This window comes from Protobothrops mucrosquamatus, unplaced genomic scaffold (genome assembly GCF_001527695.2).
Source record: "Protobothrops mucrosquamatus isolate PMUCROS unplaced genomic scaffold, P.Mucros_1.0 scaffold63, whole genome shotgun sequence".
Classification (NCBI taxonomy): domain Eukaryota; kingdom Metazoa; phylum Chordata; class Lepidosauria; order Squamata; family Viperidae; genus Protobothrops; species Protobothrops mucrosquamatus.
The window spans coordinates 333346-355351 of record NW_015386442.1 but is presented as its reverse complement, the minus strand read 5'-3'; the positions used below and the strand labels follow the sequence as shown (position 1 = coordinate 355351).

General features: G+C 46.1%; 2 protein-coding genes across 2 annotated transcripts; both read left to right on the top strand.

The window, feature by feature from the left end:
* Positions 1–505: 505 nt before the first annotated feature.
* MYF6 (myogenic factor 6) lies at positions 506–3423 on the top strand. The gene is made up of 3 exons (XM_015812039.1): positions 506–1081; positions 1412–1502; positions 2626–3423. Exons 1-3 carry the CDS (start codon positions 506–508, stop codon positions 2742–2744), a joined length of 786 nt encoding a protein of 261 aa, XP_015667525.1. The 3' UTR covers positions 2745–3423.
* Positions 3424–12883: 9460 nt separating this feature from the next.
* Positions 12884–18506, top strand: MYF5 (myogenic factor 5). Its single transcript, XM_015812033.1, has 3 exons — positions 12884–13417; positions 17135–17210; positions 18024–18506. Exons 1-3 carry the CDS (start codon positions 12884–12886, stop codon positions 18215–18217), a joined length of 804 nt encoding a protein of 267 aa, XP_015667519.1. The 3' UTR covers positions 18218–18506.
* The last annotated feature ends 3500 nt before the right edge of the window (positions 18507–22006 follow it).

Genomic DNA, 22006 nt, shown 5'->3' with positions numbered 1-22006 from the left:
AAAGTCATAAAATGGGGCAAAATTCACTTAACAAATGTCTCACTTAGCAACAGAAATCTGGGGCTCAATTGTGGTCATACGTTGAGGATTAACTGTACTCCTTTTTTTCCTTCACACCCCACATTCTTACACAAGCTTTGTCATTCATTCCCTCCCCCCACCGTTTTTTTTAATGGCTCTTGGCTTTATAAAAAAAAATATTTGGGGGGGGGGGACAGAAGATGTGTATCTTTTCTGCTGCTCCCTTCGGCCTGGCCCATAACAGTCTCAGGCTGGCACCCAGAGCTCGCTTTCTGCTCGGCTCCTAGGAGGGGGCTGTGTGGAGACAGCTAAAAGTTGGATAGAGTTTCAGGGGCTACTATATATAAAGCAGCCGAGGGCTCTTATGTCACCGCGCTAATTAAATTCCGTCGGGCCGCTTCTCTCTCGCGCGCGCTCTCCGGGCTGCCTTGGCCAGCCCCTCCCCCCCCCTCCGGGAGGCCCAGAGGCGACCCGCGAGCCCATCATGATGGACCTTTTCGAATCCGGCTCCTACTTCTTCTACCTGGACGGCGACAATGGGGCCCTGCAGAGCTTGGACATGGCCGAGGGGTCGCCGCTCTACCCGGGCAGCGACAGCACCCTGTCGCCCTCGTCGTGCCAGGACCAGCTAGCCCCGGAGCCCTGCGGCGGCGGCGGCGGCGGCGGCGACAGCAGCGGTGAGGAGCAGCACGTGCTGGCGCCGCCGGGCTTCCAGCCGCTGCACTGCCCGGGCCAGTGCCTGATCTGGGCCTGCAAGACGTGCAAGAAGAAAGCGGCGCCCACCGACCGGCGCAAGGCGGCCACGCTGCGCGAGAGGAGGCGCCTCAAGAAGATCAACGAGGCCTTCGAGGCCCTCAAGAGGCGGACGGTGGCCAACCCCAACCAGCGGCTGCCCAAGGTGGAGATCCTGCGCAGCGCCATCAGCTACATCGAGAGGCTGCAGGAGCTGCTCCAGCGCCTCGACCAGCAGGAGAAAGGCCAGGAGCTGCTCCTGCCCGCCGGCGAGGGAAGCGCCGCGGACAACCGCGCCTTCGGCTTCGGCAGCCCCACGCGCGGAAACGTAAGCGCGCCTCTGCCACTGCCCGCGTCCCGTCTCTTCACTTGGCCTTGGCCAGCCGGGGAAGTGGGCTGGGCGCGGCAGTGGGGCGGGGCGGGGCGCTTGGAAGTGGCTGGTAATCGTGGCCTTACCCTTTCTTTCTTTCTTTCTTTCTTTCTTTCTTTCTTTCTTTCTTTCTTTCTTTCTTTCTTTCTTTCTTTCTTTCTTTCTTTCTTTCTTTCTTCCTTCCTTCCTTCCTTTTTCTTTCTTTCTTTCTTTCTTTCTTTCTTTCTTTCTTTCTTTCTTTCTTTTCCCTCCTTCCCCTTCCCCTTCTCCTTCTTTTCTTCTTTTCAGATGGCCACCACCGACTACTTGAACACCTGCAGCTCCGTCTGGCCGAGCGGTTCTAACCATTCCCGGACGTTGCCGATCAGCGCCAAGGAAGGTAAAGCGCGCTTCATGCTGGGTTAGCGGGATGTAGGAGCGCGCTTCTCCGCCTCTGAATTGGCTGGGGAACCCGGGGCCCCGTCCAGATATCTGTCCTTCGCAGGTTTGGCCCGAATTGGCTCCCAGGACAGCCCAAATCCTCACAAATCCTTCGATCTCCACAATTAACAAAACGGGGTGGCTGTTAGATGACGGAAGCAACCTCAGCCAAATGGGATCTTCTGCTTCTGAGAGCTGCAGTGAGCCATCAGGGAGCAAGTGCCGATTTCAACAAGACAACTTAGCCTAAAATTGCGACCGGGGTTAATATCTAGAATACATTTACTCACCGAGCGCTGCAGCTATTTTCCGTGTATCTCAGGTCCAGAATGAAAACAAGCATTTTGTGCAGCTGGATCTTCTCTTTTAAGAATCAAGGCAACCAGCCTGTTAAAAAGCTCGCTTCAAAGTTTAGAACTCTTAAGTAAACGCCTGTAGGATCCTGGCAGCTTCCGAAACAGCTGAGCTTTAGGACCCAATTATATCGGCGGCGTTTTACAGGCGATTCGGAGTTAACAGACCCCACACTGAATGAAATGGGAAAGCTTGGTTTCGAAGCATAAGTTTAGCAGCCTATTTGGCCCTAAATTTGATTGGGTTAAAATAACCGAAGCGTCTCAAACGATTTACTACGGCACAACTTTTCCTAGACTCCCAGGGTTTTTTTATAATTCAACGCAGCGAATTGCATGCTAGCTGCATGTATATCACATTGTCACATGTGCACGTATGTCACATTGTGCACTTACATTCTTCCTTGAAAGAATGCAAAACCGTTCAGAATTATTAAGGTCAAATTACCCTGGAATCGTACTTGACCCCTGGGGATTCCATAAGGACCTTGAGAACTGCATGGACAACGGCCACTCAGTCACACCCGAGTGGAAGTGCGTATGATGGTGAGGTTTTAGATCCCGACAGCCGGCGCAGTCATAAATGGGTTAGTCTCTAGGTGCTAACCAGCAGAATGAGGAAGGGACAGCTTTTGCGTGAAGCGTTGCAGTGGAAAGTTGACTTCCTTGCTGTTTCCTAGGTCCTGATCTTAACGTTGCTCTCCCGCTTTTCTCTTCTTTCCAAAACAGGAGGGACTCTCACGGATTCTTCAGCCTCAAGCAGCCTGCGCTGCCTCTCCTCTATCGTGAATAGTATCTCTTCCGAAGATCGCAAAGTACCCAACGGGGAAGAAGTGGTGGAAAAGTAGTGATCCGGGAGCATTTTTGAAAACGGGCAGCGCAAGGAACTGCTTGAGTTCGCACTTGAAGCGAAACCCCGAAATAATTTAATATTTTGGAAATTCTAGAGAGGATAAGGAGGGCAGTACAGCTGAATAAATAAATGTGCACCTTCTTCAGAGGAAGCTTTCCCCTTCCGATAAAGGGTACCGTCCGTCCCTCTCTGATTTAAATTCTATTTTTTATTTATCACCCAATTGTTTTATAATTAATATATTTGTGTTTGGAGAACATCTTCATTGAAACGCTCATTCTTGTTTGAAAAGAAGCTTATGATCCTGAGATCTTGGTTTGTGTGTATGTGAGTGTGTACATGTGCGTGCGTGTGTGTATATATTTATATAAAATTACAAGTATATAATTTTAGTACTTTCCCTTTTTTTAACAGAATATATATTTAAAATGTGGGATGTGATCTTGTATATAAGACAATGTAGGTAACATTCCCACGACTGTAAAATAAATCTCTTTCTGTACAAAGTCTGTCAAGAATATTTTCATCTTTCTGTGGGATTCAGTTAAAAACGGGAAGAAAAAGAATAAATGAACGAAAAATCTGGAAATTCCTCTTTCTCTCCCTTCTACCAAGATTGCCATCCATTTTGCCCTTCAAATGTTTCTGTTATTACCGGTAGTAATGAATAAAATAAAAGGAGCCGGAATTCTTAGTGGTTCTTGTTCCTCAGCTTTGGAAGTTTTTGAGGCAGTTCGGAAATAAACTGGGCATCCAGAAATCAGGATCTGTCTGAGCAGGGATCCCTCAGGTGCTGGAAACACCTTATTTTTTCCTGGTCTCAATATTTTAATTCGTTAATTCAAACGTCTACAGCCGCTAAAATATTTTGAAAGTTGTCAAGCACTCGGCCGAAGCAGAAGACGGCCAAAAACCTCCCCCACCCCAATTCTTCTCTTGGTAGGTAGCCGGCTAGTTTTGGATCAGTTGAAATAAATGGTCCGAGGAAAGGAGATCGGATGAGCTCTGGGCGTTAACTGGCTGGTTTGATTGCCTTGGGATCCCTCTGACAGTCGCGCTCCCGCTTTCCCGCCCCTTCCCCCAACGCGAGCTTTGTTAGAGACCTCGCCTCGTGCGTGTGCGGGAGTCGTTTTCAGCAAAACTAAAATATGAATGGCTGGGTAAGAGTAACGCCCTATCAGGGTTTGCTGTAGAGTTCCTAAAGACCCTCAAGCTTATTCTACTGGGATCGTGTATCAGCGCATATGTGCCAATGTTGAATCACAGCTTTCATTGTCCACCAGTGCTTAAATGTTTACGTGCGTGTCGCGCCCCCACTTTTTTTTTTTAAGGTGGGGAAGATTTTGGGACGGTCTTCCCGTCAGCTAAATTTCTGGGCGGGGATTCCGGAGGGTGACAAAAATTAGCCAAGTGCCTGGGTGATGGGGCCCCGCGGCAGAGGTTAAGGGGCAGCGGGGCGGCGGGAGGGGGGAGAGCTGAGAGAGAGCGGGACAAATAAGACTCCCCTTCCCAATTAAAGCGCGTAGAAAAGGCAGCTACTTCTGAGACTGTCCTAGACGGCGCTCCAAGTTGTCCCAGTTTGTTTCTCAAGAGAGGGAGGGAGGGACGACCACCAAGGAGCACTGGCTTGGCCGCCGCCTTTTCCTCCCCGGGCTGAGCAAGAAGGGGCATTTCCAGGCTGCAACTATTGGGGGACTCGGGCGAGGTTCTGGAGCTCCTTGGCGTTGCTGCTCGTTCGCAGAGAAGAACCCCAGGGCCAAAGGCGAGAGACCCCAGGAGTGGCCGCCTCGGGAGGATTCCTTACTTCGGAGATTTTCTCTCTCTCTTTTTTAAAAAAGTTATTTTCTTCCCACGACTTATTCAGACTTAACCAGGAGGATGCCGAGAGGGAGGGAAATTCAAAATTGGCAATTTCCTTTGCGGTATTTCAGTTAGCTCTCCCACCAGCCTCTCGAGGACGCCACGGTGGTTTCTGTTTGCGGAGATCGAGGCTTACTTGGCTTATGGAGCCTGGAAGAAGCCACTCATTGTAACCCCTACCTGGGAGGGAGGGAGAGAGGGAGGGAGGGAGGGAGGGGGGAGAGAGAGAGAGAGAGAGAGAGAGAGAGAGAGAGAGAGAGAGAGAGAGAGAGAGAGAGAGAGAGAGAGAGAGAGAGAGAGACGTAAAGAAAAGACAATTGTACAGACCTGGGTTATTGGTAATACAGATTAAATCATAATTGTAAAAGGAATTATGAAATATATCATAGGGCTGCAGTTATGCACCTAATAGGTGGGAAGAAAATTCAGTGAATACTTCCGGCCTTACTTCCTAGGAAACGCGTCCGGAACTTCAATGCAGAGTCCTGCACAAGAGTCCAGCAAAAGTGCCCTGGTCTTTATCTAATATTCTTTCTATTGGGCGTCCACTTGAGCTGGCCTCGTCTCCTCGGAAGACACACGGTTCAAAACAAAGAGTTGCAATTTCACACAGCTGAATAGGACTTCTTGGGATGGTCATTTTAAAGGTGACGCAAAAGGCTTGGAAAATTTTCAGTTTATGCACACCCAAACACTGAAGACGTTTTGGGTGAAGCCACGGTCCAGCCGCTATCTGTGGCTTGCTCTGCAGTCTCCTACATACACTTTACTCTTAAGTGTTTGAGTTGTGTACGGTGTTTTGCTTAGGATTGAATTATAAATGTGTATATACAGAAAAGTCCGGATATTATCCACTAGCATTGCTGTATCAATCCCAAATACTACCTGTAAAAAAACTGAACAACTTTGCAGTTGAATAAACATACTTGACTCACAGATGAGGATCAAATGTTTGTATTATCATGGTGTACTATTTGCTTAAGACTAGTTTTAGGTGATCAAGAATTTTTTAATAATAAAATATGTATTCAGGAGAAGGTGGAACCATTCTTTCTAAATATTTTTCCTAGGTGAAGAACCGCAGCGCCAGGTCTAGGTGTGAATCAGGAATGCTTACTCAGAAGAGCTATTATATTGAATGGCTTCTACTACAGGTAAGTGAGATAGAAATACAAAGCAGCTTTCTTCCCACCCACCCCTTCCCTCTCTCCGTGTGAGTGTGATATTTTAGCCGTACCACAGTGTTTGGTTCTCCACCGCCCTCGTCAGCAAAGCTGGGTAACGTGAGAAATTGTTTGGAATAAGGGGACTTCAAGGTTTCTCATTAAGGAGGAAAAATAATCTTTGTTCATTTCTCTCTCCCTCTCCAGTATTGCCCCCAGATTGTTGAGGCAATATGCTGACTCTGCCAACCGCTTAGAGAGGGCTGCAGAGCACTATGAAGCGGTATATAAGTCTAAGTGCTATTGCTATACCACCACTCCAGGTGACTGCAGCCGAAGAACCCCGGGTTGGGTTTGGAATGAAAGTGTTTGTTTGCATTCAATGACAATTTTTATTTGAGGCTGAAGCCAAAGATCACACAATGGTAGAAGCACAAAACTGAGAGGTGAGGGCTGGAGAGAGATAAATATAGCTTTGACTCGGGGAGAGGGAGGGGTGTTAAGCTCTTTTCCTGCACTTCCTCCAGGGCGGAGGCGGAGGCGGAGGCGGAAGTCTTGCAAAGGGATCCGGAACTTTCTCTGATGCGCTTTCCTCGAAGTGCTCCTGAATCTTCTTTTACCAGTGTTTCTCAACCTTGACAATTTTAAGGCACGTGGACTTCAACTCCCAGAATTCCACAGCCAGCAATGCTGGCTGTGGAATTCTGGGAGTTGAAGTCCACGTGCCTTAAAATTGTCAAGGTTGAGAAACATTAGGCGATGGGGACAGAGAGAACAACTGAAGTATAACACCATCAGGACCGGGGATTCCTGGGCCTTGTAGTTCCGCTGGGGAGGGGGACGGAGGAGGGCAGTCTTCCCTTGTGCAACCAGCTTCCACTTTAGGGGTGGGGGAGGGGAGAAAGAGTACCGAACCAACCAGCAGTATTCCCCAGGGCTCTCGGATGCTTTGAGCTGAATCTGAATCTGATGCTTGTCCGAGTTTGATACCCGAACTACTTTAAGGACAATAACATCTGAATATTTCTCTCGGTCGCTGCACCGAATAACTTTGTAACTTTGTAATCTAGAATTATTGGCTGAAGTCTAGATTACTCTTGATCGAGACCCTCCCCTGTCGATAAGGAGGACTTTGTCTTAGAACTCAGGATGCTGTCGGAGGATGATGGGATCTGTTTCTGTTTCTGTTTCGGCAGCCTTCATAATCTGCACAGGTGGGCCACGAAAAGAGCTCCCGATAGGAACATAGATTTGTGAGCCGCTCAGTCTGAAGAGGTTGCAATTTCTTTAGACGTCATATCCGGAAGAGGCTATAATGAATTCATTCTTATAATGAATAAGAACTGTAATCTTTGTGATCTTTTTTCCTACCCCCAAACTTTCAGTATTCCAGTTTTCCAAAGCTAGTTCCACTCCATTAAGACAGGCTGATAAATGTGCATCGAAGGACCCAAATCTCAAAGCTTTCAGTGAGACTCAGAGAGTCTAAAAAAGTTAGTGTCCAATTGCAATAGTCACTACTGGTAGAAAGAGATTCTATTAAATTAAAAGGATTCTAGTACATTTTTCGGGACCTACTACATTCCCTCTGCGTAATGGTTAATTTAACAAATTAAACTATGAAGTATGCAGGCGTATCAGTAAATACCATTAATGATTTAACTAATTAGCCACCCAGAGGTGTCCTATTAGTAAGATGGGTGGCATAAAAAAAATCAATAAAATAAAATTGCATTCATTTAATCTCTTTGGCATTTGCCCTAGTCCCGCTTCTCCCTTCTTTGCCTCGAACGAAGCGCTGCTGTGAGGCGCCATGAAGGATGGGAAGAAGCCTTTGATGTGGCAGGTGCGCTCGCCGGAGGCCCAGTCTTTGGACCCAGAGGTATTGGGCAACCTTTCCCCCCAGAGGAGTAGGGCTGTGCGGGATGGGAGACCCTATTGATTGGAATATCGAACAAAAGGAGTCAGACTACACCAAAGGTCTCTGTTCCAATTAGGAAACTCACCTAATTAAGCACCCACCTTTGTGGATCCGCTGGGCAGATTTCCATAACTTCCGGCTACCTTCCAAATCCTTTATGCTGCAGGTCCGTCGTGAGCGGCGTCCCAGCCCCTTAAGCAGCGAGAGAAGGAAGAGAAGGAACTTAAGGTTAGCTCCGGCCGGCTTTTCCACAAACGGGGGGGCTCTAGATGCAGTGGTTTTTCCCGCCAGAGGACTAAGCCCCGGGCCGCCTGACCTATTCCAGCAGACCGCTTTTGATCTCGTCCGGCCGGAGCCTACGGCGATGGCTTCTGCAGCTGGTGGCCTAGCTCGAGCCCGCCCTTTCCTGGAGCAGGTAGGGCTGTGTTGACATAGGTGCGCAAGCTTGGGGAAGGGAGAACCCGGGAGCGGGAGGTGGGGGATGCCACGGAGCTGCAGCCCCTCCCCCGATTCGCTCATTTGGGTGGCTGAAAACTGAGCTCCGGAGGCCAGCGTCCCGGAGGAGAAGGAAATGCAGCTGGACGTTTCCTTGTCTGCTGGGGAATGGCTTTAAGATCAGCCCAACTCTCCTCTCCCTAAATCGCGCCTCCTCCAGTCTTGTCAAACTACAATACCCACCATCCCAACGGCTGAGTGAGGGAAGCGGAGGGCTCCGATCATAGGTCCACACGGTTACACAGTAGAGACGTGTGCGTTTGGACTGCACGTGAACTTCACTTCTTAATTGAACGCTTTTTTAAAAAAACAAAACACCCCTTCTATTTGCATCCAGCAGCTGAGAGTCTTAATGAGCCGCCTTAGATTCTGCAAGCCGCTTCGATTCTGCAAGCTGCACCCCAGAACCAGCTGCGGAATCCTCAAGCCTTAAGACGTGGGCATTATCTGTCCTTTTCATCTGGCCCGTATTTAGAAATAGGCCGAGTTCGTACAAGTCACTTAACTTTATGGTAAATCAACCCGCTACCTGATTCCCCGCATTGTTTTTAACCATACACTAAGGCACAAAATAGATTCGCACAACAGACTTAAACCACCAGGGGTCTAGCCCAGGGGTAAGCAACCTCGGCTCTTTTATGACTCATGGACTTCAACTCCCAGAATTCCTGAGTCAGCATAGCTGACTCAGGAATTCTGGGAGTTGAAGTCCATGAGTCATAAAAGAGCCGAGGTTGCCTACCCCTGGTCTAGCCAAACCTAGCACATCCTGCGAATACTATGACCATTAGGCATCCCTTGGCCGAATTAAGTGTCGTCTCGGAGGAAACGTGAAATATTTATGGGAAAGGAGTTTCAACTATCACGAAGTTTAGGAACTACAACGCGTCTCCTACCCCCAGGCCACCCAGGCCAACGAGGCGAAGATCTCACGGCTGGGCGGGAAAAGGTCGCTAAGCCTTCCAGCCGCCGCCCCGGCAGCAGCGCTCCAGGGCTTTCCTACCCGGCCGTTCTTGTTCCTGTCTCTGCCCCGCCGCTTGCCCGGAGATCACTTGCCCTCCTTTGCTTGCCCATTTTGGGCAGCTGGACCGAAAGCCCTCGGCAGGAGAGGCGGTCTTCCTGTCCCGCAGATGCATCAGCCGAAGCAGGATCTGGCGAGGATCTTTTATTAGCAGGGGAGCACGAAGTGGAGGCCCTGCTGGCTGGGGCCGATGGGAAATGGACACGAAGGGTTTGTCTATGGCAGGGGTAGGCAACCTCGGCTCTTTTATGACTCGTGGACTTCAACTCCCAGAATTCCTGAGTCAGCTATGCTGACTCAGGAATTCTGGGAGTTGAAGTCCACGAGTCATAAAAGAGCCGAGGTTGCCTACCCCTGGTCTATGGAGATTCTCAACCATCCAGTTCATGGTTGTCCCAAAGGTGCTTTTTCCAAAAGGCAACTGGATTTTCTTGGTTTTTTTTTCTCTTCTTCTTCGTTGAAAACGTTTCTTCTCATCCAAGAAACTTCTTCAGGTCTGACTCGGGATATTCAGAATATTTTACATTTAGTTCGAACTGACTAAGTTTATTGGATGAGAAAGGAAACGCTTTCAAAGACAAAAACAACAACAAGAAAGTCCAGTTGCCTTTTGGAAAAAGGACCTTTGGGACGACTCGAAGGGTCGGTGGAGGCCGCCCTGGCAGGGAAAGCTGCGATAAGCAAGCAAACGGGAAGGTATTAAAGGGGCTTTCTGTAGCATCCAGGGGTGGGCAAAAAAGTTAAGATGGCGGCCATTTGTCTCTCTCTCTCTCTCTCTCTCTTTGTATGTGTGCGCGTGCGCGCGCGCGCGCCGTGCCACCTTGACTTTTTGACCACCCCATGCGGACAGGCCTGGATGCCACTGATTCCCATCATCCTCTGGCCTAAGTGGCGGAAGACGCCAAGCGCCAGAGCGATGCCGGAGGACGCGACGCTCTTTCCTTCGGGATCTCCGGCCTCTCGGTGGCCCTCCCGTCCATATGGCGAGCATTGCGTAACCGTAAGACCTCTGTAGGGACCACGAAACATTTTCACCCGAACGTTTTCAGTTCGTTCGGCGGGGCGAAACACCCTGTACAAATCTTTACAACGAGCCAGCCTAAAAGTAAAGGTTCAACGAAGGCAGAAACGTTTGCGCGGAACGTGCCCCAGAAAGACGAAAGAGTACATCGGCCATTCCACTCGCTCAAATTCTTCCCTAAATCCTCGTCTTGAAAATGCTCCGTGGCTTCTTCAGTCTGGAGACCCCGACAAGAGCAGAAGAGCGAGCATCCCCGGTCAACGTTGCTTTGGAGTTTGCGTCCAAGAGCACCCGAGAACCGGGAGCTCTTCCAGGCCTGTTGTCATCACGAAATCCAGTGAGGTCACATGGAACCAAAAAGGGATGAAATAATTTGAGCTCGGAGACGAATTAAGGAGCCAGAATGAGCTGTCAGATCGGAATGCTTGCGCGCCAGAAGACCGAGACCTGGCCTGGCTTTGCTTAACTTTAACCCTGGTTTAAGGAAATTTTGCAACTGCAAAGGTGGAGGCGGCTACCTAAACGCGAATGGCGCCAGGGGCCAGGGCGATGCACCTGATGGCCGGTTGATTTTGAACAGGAAAGGCGGTTGCCTGGAGGCAAGTTCACAGAATAGCGCGATTGTGGGTTGGCTAAGTCGGCCCTTTTGAATCTGAAGTCAATTGAGTGGATTTGCGTAGCCAGAGTTATCTTTCAATAACCCGCATAAATATCAGACTACAAGCAAGAAAGCGACCTTATGAAGAAGCCCCGCTAAATAACGAGGGACTTAACGGGCGTATGAACTAGGATTGTTTGGGGGGTCGGGTATTGTGGGAAGAGAGAGGTGAGTGTGTCTGGTAGCCTCTAATTAGAAGGAGCCTGGAAGAAGCATTTCGGTTTTATTATAGAGGATAAACCAGGAATCGGAGAGCCCAGAAGAAAAGGAAACGCCAGACAACGCTGTCTCAGCTGGCGGCTGCTGCTTTGTGAAAGGCCCTTGTGCATAACTGAACTGCCACTGAGGAAGGGCCTCCTGCATCTTCTTTCGCTTTCTCTCCTTTCAGTGCCCTTCCCCTCCCTCCCCCCCAACCTCCATCCGGAGCCGGGCAACCGCTCCCCGGATTACGAGATGCGAACCCACCGTTCAGCTCAGCAATTCTCTTATTGGGCAGAGTGGACGCTCGTCACCCAGCCTAAGACCGTGTGCCATTTGTCAGTCATGAACGTGCCCCAAGGCCCCTTGTTGTTGTTGTTTTCTGAAACAGATTAACGCGGCTGCGACTCTGGCAACCGCAAAGAAGCAAGAGCGATTTGACCACCGAGAGAGAAGAACCGCTTGTTTTTCTTAGGAGGATCCCACGTGACCGGGGCTAAAGGGTCCCGGGACTTTGGCAAGTGCTGCCTGCTAAATGTCTTATCATTACACACTAATGACCCCCGAGGCCCCCCTCCCTCTTCTCTTAATTGCCTGGGCCTCTGGGAAGCTTCTACAAAAGTTCCTTAAAGTTTGCCGGACGAGAATTTGCACACTGGGGGCGGAGGGGGCACCAGCAGCTGGAACACATCGGTAACGGTGCAAATCCAGAATTTTCGCCTTTTCACAGAGCTGCCTCTTGGCAAACTGCGACGGCGCAAGAAACAGAGAGCAGACGGGAGGCTGCAGGAGAAGCTTTGGGGTTGCAAACGACTTGTCTTGGAGCTGAAGAACCGGGCAGCCCTGCCACTTCCCCGACTCGGGAAGTGAGTCCCCCTGTCCTGCCTGCTCATACTCTGAAAGTCATTCTAAGGCCGAGCAAGTCGGAAGGAAAGTTCTCGGAAGTCCGCTTTGGCTGTGGTTCGGGTTTTGCACATCAGCCTCTGTTCAATGAGAACTGCGAGCAGAGCTTCCAGAGCCTCGCTTCAGTTGCCCGCTATCCTTAACATTTCGTTCCGCTCCAAAAAGAACCAAAACGTATTTTTTTCCTGCTTGGAAAATTACTAAATGGGTACAGTAATAGAAAGTTAAACGCGACGTCTATAACCTCTATATTAGTCGGGGTAATAGTTGTGTCTTTTTTTATAGAAAGATACAGTTCGGTTACTAATCAATAGTAATAGAAGGAAAAGAGAAAAAAACATTGCGGCTATTTGCTATGGATTAATCTTATATGGATAAACTTTGATTTCCTTTATTTTTAAAGGACCGAGATTTGGTTTTTCTCCAGGCCGTCAACCAGCTTCTTCATAAGAGTCCCTTTTACTGCAGAGTAGTATAGCCGGACCCCAAGGAGGACTTTTCGGCTCCTCTTCGGGTCTCCTGGCTTTTTGGGGGAGGTGGGGAGACTCGCTGCAGCAACTCCACGTCGGGTTGCCCGCAGTGCGGCCTCGCCTCCTGGTTGCGCTTTTTTGTTTTTCTTGCTGCTGCCGTTGCTGTGATCTTTAAAGTGTTACTAATTGCACCTCCTGGATCCGCGCCTTGGAAAAAGGCAGCGGCCAATCCGCGCCAGAGGAGCGCAGGGCCCCTTGAGAGAGAAGGGGGGGGCGAGGGACTCCCCCGAGCAGGGGTCGTGACAGGGCTGCGCGGGCGGGCGGGCTGGCTAGGCTACTCGCCCGGGATATAAAGAGCCGGGAGACGCTCGGCCGGTTCCAGAGCGCCGATGCCCCACAGCCTCCTCACAGCCCAGCGGCGAGGATGGAAGAGGTGATGGACGGCTGTCCGTTTTCGCCCCCCTCGGCCGGCTTCTTCTACGGCAGCTCTCCCTACGCCCCTTCTTGCCCCGAGGAGGAAGAGGAGGAGGAGGAGGATTTCGGCCAGAGGGTGGCCCCCGCCTCCTTCCGAGACCCCCCGGCAGAGCCTCCCCGGGGCTCGGACGGCGAAGAACACGTCCGCGCCCCAACGGGCCACTCGCAGGCCGGCCCCTGCCTGCTCTGGGCTTGCAAAGCCTGCAAGAAGAAGGCGAGCCCGGGCGACCGGCGCAAGGCGGCCACTCTGCGGGAAAGGAGGCGGCTGAAGAAGGTCAACCAGGCTTTCGAGGCGCTCAGGCGCTGCACCTCGGCCAGCGGCGCCGGCCAGCGGCTGCCCAAAGTGGAGATCCTGCGCAACGCCATCAGCTACATCGAGAGCCTGCAGGAGCTGCTGCGGGAGCAGGTCCAGCACTTTTACGGGCTGCCCGCGCCCGGCTGCTCCGAGCCCCCCAGTCCCAACTCCTGCTGCTCCGATGGCCTGGTAAGGAAGGCCTGCCTCGCCCCGGGGAAGGGACGGTCTGAATCCCGGACCGAGGGCAGGGAAGGGCGGCGGGAGGGCTAACTGGGCCGGAGGGGGATCCGGGAGAATCTGTTCGTTGCAGCCTCCCGTCCTCCTGCTTCGTTCTTTTTAAATAGCTGTGGTTATTTTCCGTACCAGCCCGGGACTCGTTCTCAATCGCGGGGTTTTAGCGAAGCTTTTCACGGATTGAGGCAGGATTTGAAATTCCCAAGACGCAGCGCAGGGCTGATAGGTCGATGCCTGAGCTCAGAGGAAGACTTTGCTGAATATGGAAGCAGTTGGGCATCTTTGGGGGTGCAAGGATGGGGATGGCTCCTATGGCAGCTTCCCCCGGGAAGCCAGGTCCTTTCCTGAGCCTAGTGGAAATCGATGGTGCTGAGCTGCTTCTCTTTGGCTGTGCTCATTTCACAGGGTGTGTAAAACTTTAGTGGGTAGCCTATAATTTTGACTTGAGAGGGAGTACTTCTAGTTAGTAGGAATAAGATTGTGCTGCTTGTGTGGTATGTCTGCAAAACCACAGTGGTGGTTCACAGTCATTTTATTTCTGCGAGTGTCTTAATGTGGATTTTTTTTTTAAAGATTCTGATATTTCCTTTCAACAATCCTCTGAAATGAATTGTTAGCTGCTCATCCATGTTCTGCAAATAGAAAGTGGAGACAAATTTCCGGAGGAGTCTGTTTGCTCTGTGGCTTAGTGTATTCCCATTAACTGCAACTCTATGCAGGACCACTTACACATAATATCTCTATATACTGCATGTAGCTACTGCAGTGTAAGATTATTCACTCAAAATTTATACTACAGAAAAACTTTGTTTTCCTATTCTGCTTGCTGAATATATGATCCTTTAGGCGTCCTTCCAAAATTTAGGCAGCCTTCCTGGATACAAAAAGAAGAAAGAGAATGATTAGGAAATTAATCTGTTAATTTTTTTTAATAGATTGATTTGTGTGCTGGTGTTACAAGTGCATCTCCTGAACATTTATCTAATGCAGGGTTTCTCAACCTCAGCAATTTTAGGATGTGTAGACTCCAACTCCCAAGCTGGCTGGGGAATTTTGGAAGGTGGAGCCCACATATCTTAAAGTTCCTGAAATTGAGAAATACTATATATTCTGACTCATATTCCTGAGGAAGAGCTGTAAGGTTGCAGTGTAAAAAAAAAAAAGGTTAGCAAGGTAAGCTGTGTCCTTTAAATTTCCTTCAAGCAATCTTATCAAATGGCAGTCTTCAAATGATTCTAGGAAATTCTTCTACTAATTTCTCTGGGAGTAAACTGCACTGTATCTCACTGCTTACATCAATTTCCTATAATTCTGCACCAGATTTCCCTGTTTTCCCAGGGGAGTTAATGGGAAAGGAGGCATTTAAGTGATCTAGCCAGATCCATCTAGAGTCAGACCTCTTGGTTTGACATTCAGGGCTGGTGAGTAGAAATCTGTTCATTTAAATCACAGAGCTGTTCTGATTCAAAAATGTGTAGGTAGTGATTCTAGGAAAATTGAGGTTGCAAATGTAAGGCTATGGTGGGGTTTTTACTTGGTGAGATTTATTCAGATTGTCCATGGATATGATTGTGTTGTTTGTTAAAGTTATAGATCTCCGAAGGCAAGAGCTTGACCCTGAGTCTGCTAAAGTGTTTGCTTTGAAGTTCATGACATCAGCAGGTTTCCCTGTTTGAACTTGAGTGAAACACCAGTTGTGCTTCAGTTTAACTGCTAAGAAGCTGTCTGCTCCAGTTCTAAAGTGCCTCTGATGGGCCTTGCTCTTAACTTATTCAGAAAACTCATTAGACCAGGTTGAAGCTTGTGGAAGATGCAGTGAGCACAAACAAGCCACAGTAAAGTCTACTTGATGTTAACCATGAACATCTCATCTGAAGGCAGTTCCCTCTCTCCTTTTGTTACCCTGTTTTGGGAAGATGTCACTTAAATGTTTATATATATATGGCTTTTGAATAGTCCTAATAAAGAAATTTTCTTCACGTGTGTTATTTTTGTGGGCAACTCAGCTACTTTTGCTTAGAGTGGATGTTCTAGATACACAGTTATACGCACATGTTGATGCATGTGTACATTATCTTTCAAAATGCAGAAATTACCTTAATAAGAATTTAACACGAGATTATTATAATTCCAACATTAAATTTAGGCCCTGCCCCAAATCAAGAAGATTCTGGCTAGATAATTTAATTTAAAATAAAGCAACAATACTATATAGAAAATACATGATACAAAATATGCATATAAGATCAGCATCTGACTGAACTATCTATCATCTATATCTATTTGTCTATCATTTATCATCTATCTGTCATCTATCATCTACCATTTTCTCGCTAGCTAAATGCAACAGACTAAACAATGAAAAGACTTAGGCATGTCTCAAAACACACACACAACCCCCCCCCCCCAGATATGGTCTATATGCCACATTCTTTTCATGCAACCTTGAAATACAGTGAAGGTATCTTATATAATAGAATCTGTGCTAGGAAGCTGTACTCTTATAATGATAGCAAAAATCAGAAGCAAAGCATAAGACAGTGGTGGCGAACCTATGGCACGTGTGCCAGAGGCGGCACTCAGAGCCCTCTCTGTGGGCATGCACGCCATTTCCCAGAGATGGCAACCGTCCTCTTCAACTAGCCACCCGCTAACTCACCAAGGTCCCACATGGCCAGATGCATCCCAGCACCCATGCGCTTGCTGGCCTCTGTGTACGGGGGCCGATGGTGTCAGGCAGCAGCCGCCCTGGCCCCTACCTCGCCTTGCCATGCCACATGGCACCCCCGCCCTGTCTCGCCTCACCCCGCAGAACCAGCCTGCCCATCGCCCCACCCGCCAGAGACCCCTGGATCTCCCCCAACCCTGCCCGGCCCCCACAGGCTTTCCTCCCCAGGAGCAACATCAAGCGGCCATGCCCACCCTGGCCACGCCCACCCTGGCCACGCCCACCCATCTGCCATGACCACTGTAGCCATGCCCACCCGGCGGGCCATGCCCACCCGGCAGCCACGCCCGCCTGGCACCCGGCAATACATAAGTGGGTTTTGGGTTGAGGTTTGGGCACTCGGTCTCTAAAAGGTTCGCCATCACTGGCATAAGATATTGAAATTGTGAACCCTATTATAAGATTTTAGTGATTCAAATGACACTAGTGTATATCAGAACCTCATCTGACATATAACATTGAACTTAACCCAATGTTGTATTTGGGCACAGACACAAAATAGGAAAAAAAAACCTGGACAAGTTGCACTGTATGGCCTGATTATTATTCTGACTCCCAAGGCAGAAAATCCTGCAAATGCCCTCCTCTCTATTATTAAAAGAATATGTTAAGTAACTAACATCAAAAATCAGCTGCCTAAAATGATCACCTCAATTTTTAAATGTTTTGGCAAACCTCATCTGTTATGTGTAAAATAATCAAGAACAGAATCTGTGAACTTGCTATATTTTGAGCCCATTAGATAAAACAACTGCACAGCCAGAAAGCATCCTCTGTGATACTTCATTGGACTGCATTCAGCTCTGTACTTATAAGCACCCCAGATATTCCTGGCATCAGTCCAAGTTCATTGTTCTTTCCAGATATCCTGGCAGGTGGAATCAAACTGATGGTGCCTTTAGTATATAGAAAGTCCTGGCCTCACGGCTTCTTGTCTATTTCAGACTGAAGGGAGCAGCCCCCTGTGGTCCAGAAGGAACAGCACTTACAGCAAGAGTTACTGCTCTGATCTCCAAAATGGTAAGGTTCATAGATCTTCACTCTCCAAGGGCTGCATTATGAGCATGAAAATGGAAATACTCAACCGGATAGAATACTCCAGTAGCTGCTCTGGCAATATCTAGCAGTACATGGTAGACTTTGAAAAGAGAAACTCAGTTGCATTAGATTGGAATATTTGTTAGCTAGTTTTCTCTTTAAAAGTGTCCAGAATTGAATACACAGACAGTATACAATAGTATGCAACTATTTTATGTAATTTCTGGGATCAAATCCCATAAACAAAAATGGAAGGAACTGAGTATGCTTAGGTGAGAGAAGTCATACTTAAGAGACAGAATGATATCAGTTTTCAAATATATGAAATGTTGGTTACGTTTTTCTGCTTTCTAAAGTGTATCTTACAGAATTCCTAGTCAGTTGCTGATTCTTCTGATTATTGTTCCTAGAACTGAAATACAAAGCTTTGGGGGATGTTAGAAAAACTGCTGCAGAGAACAGGCTGACCATTGGCTTCACATAAACAGAAAATTGTTTCCTAAACATCAGTCAGATTTGCTCCAATATTCATTGGATCTTGTATGTCATCTCAATCACTAGAGTAATTCTAGGCAGTTGAAATGATCGGAAAGGGCATGTTTCCATGCATTAACAAAAGCTGGCAAATAGCTGGAAAGAGAGAAATAATGGATTCTCTTTTATGAATGGAGATGGCATACTTAAAGGAGCATGCATGACATCTGCAGTGGCTGGCTTAGACCGTCTCATGAAGTAGCATCAAACTTTGATTCGGAATCTCTTTCCACTAAGTGCTATTTTGTCTTTCCCTCTCAGTCTACCTCTCAGAAGCAAGCACTACCCTCTCCAGCCTGGACTGTTTATCCAGCATAGTGGACAGAATCTCTTCCTCGGATCAGGAGGGGCTCTCCCCCCAGGACACTGCTCCCCTTTCTCCGATTGCCAGCCCTGAATCCCAGCCAGCCTCTCCTGAGGCCCCTCATTCTGACCTCATCTATCATGTACTTTGAACTGCCTGAGATTTGACACCAGCTGGGCCAACAATCCGGTCCTTCTGAGAATTCCCAGCATCAGCAAGGAAATGCTCCATTCGAATATGAAGCTCTTGGAATTCTGGTGGACCAAAAATATGCATACAAAGAAAAAAAAAGTCACTTTATTTGTCCTCTCTCCTCTTTTTAGAAAGCAAATGACATATTTAATCAAACTACTTTTTAATACTATGTACTGTAATTATATGTTGACTTTTAAATTGTATGACATCATATCTTAATTATCATAAAGAATAGAAGCCAGATATGTGGATGTAGATCCACGTTTTGAATTGCTATAAGAAAATACCAGATTAGTTAAATTATATTTCATAAAAGTACTTTTAATAAAAATACATTAGCTACATGATATCTTGTTTTTATCTATCATATTATAACATGACAATATCTAAAAAATAACCACCCTACTCTACAACTAGCCAGGACAAAATCAACTCTACAAGTAGCTAGGACAAAGCAGTATGGCTCCAAAGGCAGGTATCTGGCTTAGGTCAATGTGTTATTTTACCACTCTAATGTTTATTTTACCACTAGGCGCAGGGGTAGGCAACCTCGGCTCTTTTATGACTCATGGACTTCAACTCCCAGAATTCCTGAGTCAGCATAGCTGACTCAGAAATTCTGGGAGTTGAAGTCCATGAGTCATAAAAGAGCCGAGGTTGCCTACCTACCCCTGCACTAGGGGAAGACATTTAGAATGCTTGATTCAGGTTTCTAATTTTTTTGGCGACTACTGCTTTAGATCTACAGTATTAACAAAGGCCTTTGGAAGGCAGCAGCATCTTACATTTCTGTTACTCTCTTGTTCGTCTTCCACATCCAGTCTCTCTCAGCCAGTATTAAGTATTGAGATGCTTTGGTGAGCCTCTGTCATTCTAAATATAGGAAATCAAAGGGGAAGGCAGTAAAGTTCTGGTTTTATTTTTATAGTTATGCTTTTGATAACAACAATAAAAAGCTTTGCTGAATATTTTTATGTGAATTTCTATTCAAGGTATGTAAAATGATCCTTGGCATTGGATTTGAATAAGTAATTCTTTAATGTGACATTTCCATTCTTTACATTCAGAAGACTCATAGCCTAACATTTCAAAAAACTTTTGATCTCTATGCAACTCAATGCCTGGAGTATGCTTTTATGTTTTGTGATGGATAGCTGTTCTTCAGAAGTCAGCTGAGCTAGCCTATGCCAAAAACTGGACATTATATATACAAACACACATAAACTAAGTTGCACTTAGTTGTTCTAAGTTGTATTGAGCTGTTGATTCTGTGCAACACAATAAATGATGTTAACTTAGTATTATTTTAATTAAAGCTAGTGTTTGATAGAAGAAAAAGCAATTTGTATTTCAGTAATTATAATTATATGTCTTCTCATTTAAAACTCAAACCAAGAGTTTTCTCAAACTCATTACCATTCAAGGTGCCAAGTTTAAGAGGCTCTAGCTAGAGTAAGTTCTTTTGGTCAGCTCCTGCAAAAAAAATTTTGACTAAGAGAAGCTAACTGGATTTTCTAAGTTACCCTTGACAACTTGTTATTTGTAAGCAGTGTTAGGAAACTCAGATAACTTCTCTTAGTCAACAAATTTTTTGCAAGATCTGACCAAAAGAACTTACTCTATCTAGAACCTGGCATCTTTAAGAAGCGTGGACCAATTTTCAGGATGGCTAGCTGGGGAATTCTGGGGATTGAAGTTCGCATATCTGAAAGTTGCCAAGTTTTAATTTTTCTTCCTACCACTCAGTTAACCTGGGTTATAAAATAATATATACAGTATTTTCCTTCAATCACCTCATCATAAAGCATTCAACTATTTAAAAGGACATTCCCAGTTTGTGTGGATTTCTTGCATTTATCCTTATCAATTATTTGAAATACAGTACATGAAATAATGTCACCAGAATGCAAGTTGTGGAATTTGAGATTTAACTTACAGGAATGCGGGCATGAAACTGAAATGAGAAAAAAACTTGCTAATATTAAGAGCAGTTTAATGTACAAAGGATTAGAGAAAAGATAGTCTCTCGCTATTTCAGACAGCACAGCTACCTACTGTGTTGTTTTAATTTGGATTGCTACACTGAGTAGGACATAGTGATTCAAATAATCTCTTCTGGTGTTATGATTCTAAGGCAGTGTTGAAACTGCCCCAGTTTCCACCAGGTCTGTGGAAGGGCCTCTTTAATGAAAGATGAATGCAAATGATTAAGTATTGCAAGAAAGGCATATACAAGCTTGGGATTCATCTACTCTAACTTTGAACAATCAGAAAAATTGTGAGTAGAATTCTAGCTTTAATTCTTTCAAAGCCTGATATGTGTGCATTTGGCAATGTAGGAATTGTTTGCATATTTCTTAGAACAGTTATAAAAAAGTGTTTAACATTTGAAATTTGAGACTATGACAACAGTATTTTAATGAGTAGTTTTAGCTTAACTGTGTGACCAAAGCCTGCACCTGGAGATTCTAAAGCAAAGCAAAATACAAAACATGTTTCACAAGACTGCATGCAGCTCTGAAAACATTTTTAATAACCTCCTATTATCTTGTTTAGGTATCAAAATGCATGTTTGGTATAATCATGACCCTAAAACATCACCAAAATGAACATAAATGATTTATAAATATAGTTATCTTAATATATAGATTCAAGAGCTTCATATTATAATGGTAGCAAAGGTATGGAGACAGAGAATGCCTTAGAGAATCAACTCCTCAAACATACCCTGGCAGGAAGAGACAAAACTAATTTGGTATTAAAACCTTGAAAATGAAGCTGTAGTGCTGGAAATGACTACAGACTTGTGAAGTATGATCTATGTTAAAACTGTAGCCAAAGCACATATTTAATACTTTTGCAAATATTTATATACTCCTCCACTGTATCCCAAGGGGCTTGTATGACTTACAAAAAATTCTGATCTATAAAATTCAGTCTAATAATGAGAACTTAAAAACTAGCAATATAGACAATATCACACAAAGGCTTGGATAGCAAGATAACAAACCCATGTTTGTTGTTTTGTTTCCTCTTTGTTTTAACATTGTCTGATTAAGTGTGCTGCATAACTCTGAAGCTTGTTCAATATTTATGCCATTTTGGTTTGTGCTAATAATATATTGCTCCAACAGGATTTTATTGGTTCACTTAGAAGTTACATGATACATTAGGTTAAAAGTTCACTAAAAGTCTTCATGTAAACCCATATTTATTTATTTATAGAATGAAATAAGTACAGAAAAGAAGTTATCAATTTTAAGGCAAAGCTGGAACTTTTGGCAGATAGTTGTGCCTACCTTTTTAAAAATGAATTTGATCATTAAATTTATATAAGAGGACATCTGCTGGAAAATTCTGGTATTACAGTTTATTGCCAAGGGAATGGCAAAAATAAATGAAGAACCTATGTATCTTTGGGTTAATAAGCATTAACCCAGCCTGAAACACATTCTAAATTTTCATTTCTACAATTTCAAAGAGAAACAGAAATGCATAAATTGAATTCTGAGGGCCACAATTTAAGTTTTATTAATAAAATGCTGTCTTCCAATTTTGTTTTCTATATTATTTTGAGGGCATCTCAACAATTTTGGGATTTTATGCCCATTTGATTTGTATGAGAGGATGGAGGAACTATTGTTTTCTCTCCAGCACTCTGAAGCCCTCCCCCAATGCCTGTCAGAGGCATTCTCAAAGAGAGGATCAAAAAAGTCAAGATGGTATATGTCATGGGTCCCCAACC

Excerpts from the sequence above, each read along its gene's own strand:
- MYF6 (XM_015812039.1), top strand. The coding sequence starts at position 506 with ATGATGGACCTTTTCGAATCCGGCTCCTACTTCTTCTACCTGGACGGC. Across the intron at positions 1,082-1,411 it reads GCAGCCCCACGCGCGGAAAC|ATGGCCACCACCGACTACTT; the intron begins GTAAGCGCGCCT and ends TCTTCTTTTCAG. Across the intron at positions 1,503-2,625 it reads GCCGATCAGCGCCAAGGAAG|GAGGGACTCTCACGGATTCT; the intron begins GTAAAGCGCGCT and ends TTTCCAAAACAG.
- MYF5 (XM_015812033.1), top strand. The coding sequence starts at position 12,884 with ATGGAAGAGGTGATGGACGGCTGTCCGTTTTCGCCCCCCTCGGCCGGC. Across the intron at positions 13,418-17,134 it reads CCTGCTGCTCCGATGGCCTG|ACTGAAGGGAGCAGCCCCCT; the intron begins GTAAGGAAGGCC and ends TGTCTATTTCAG. Across the intron at positions 17,211-18,023 it reads CTGCTCTGATCTCCAAAATG|TCTACCTCTCAGAAGCAAGC; the intron begins GTAAGGTTCATA and ends TTTCCCTCTCAG.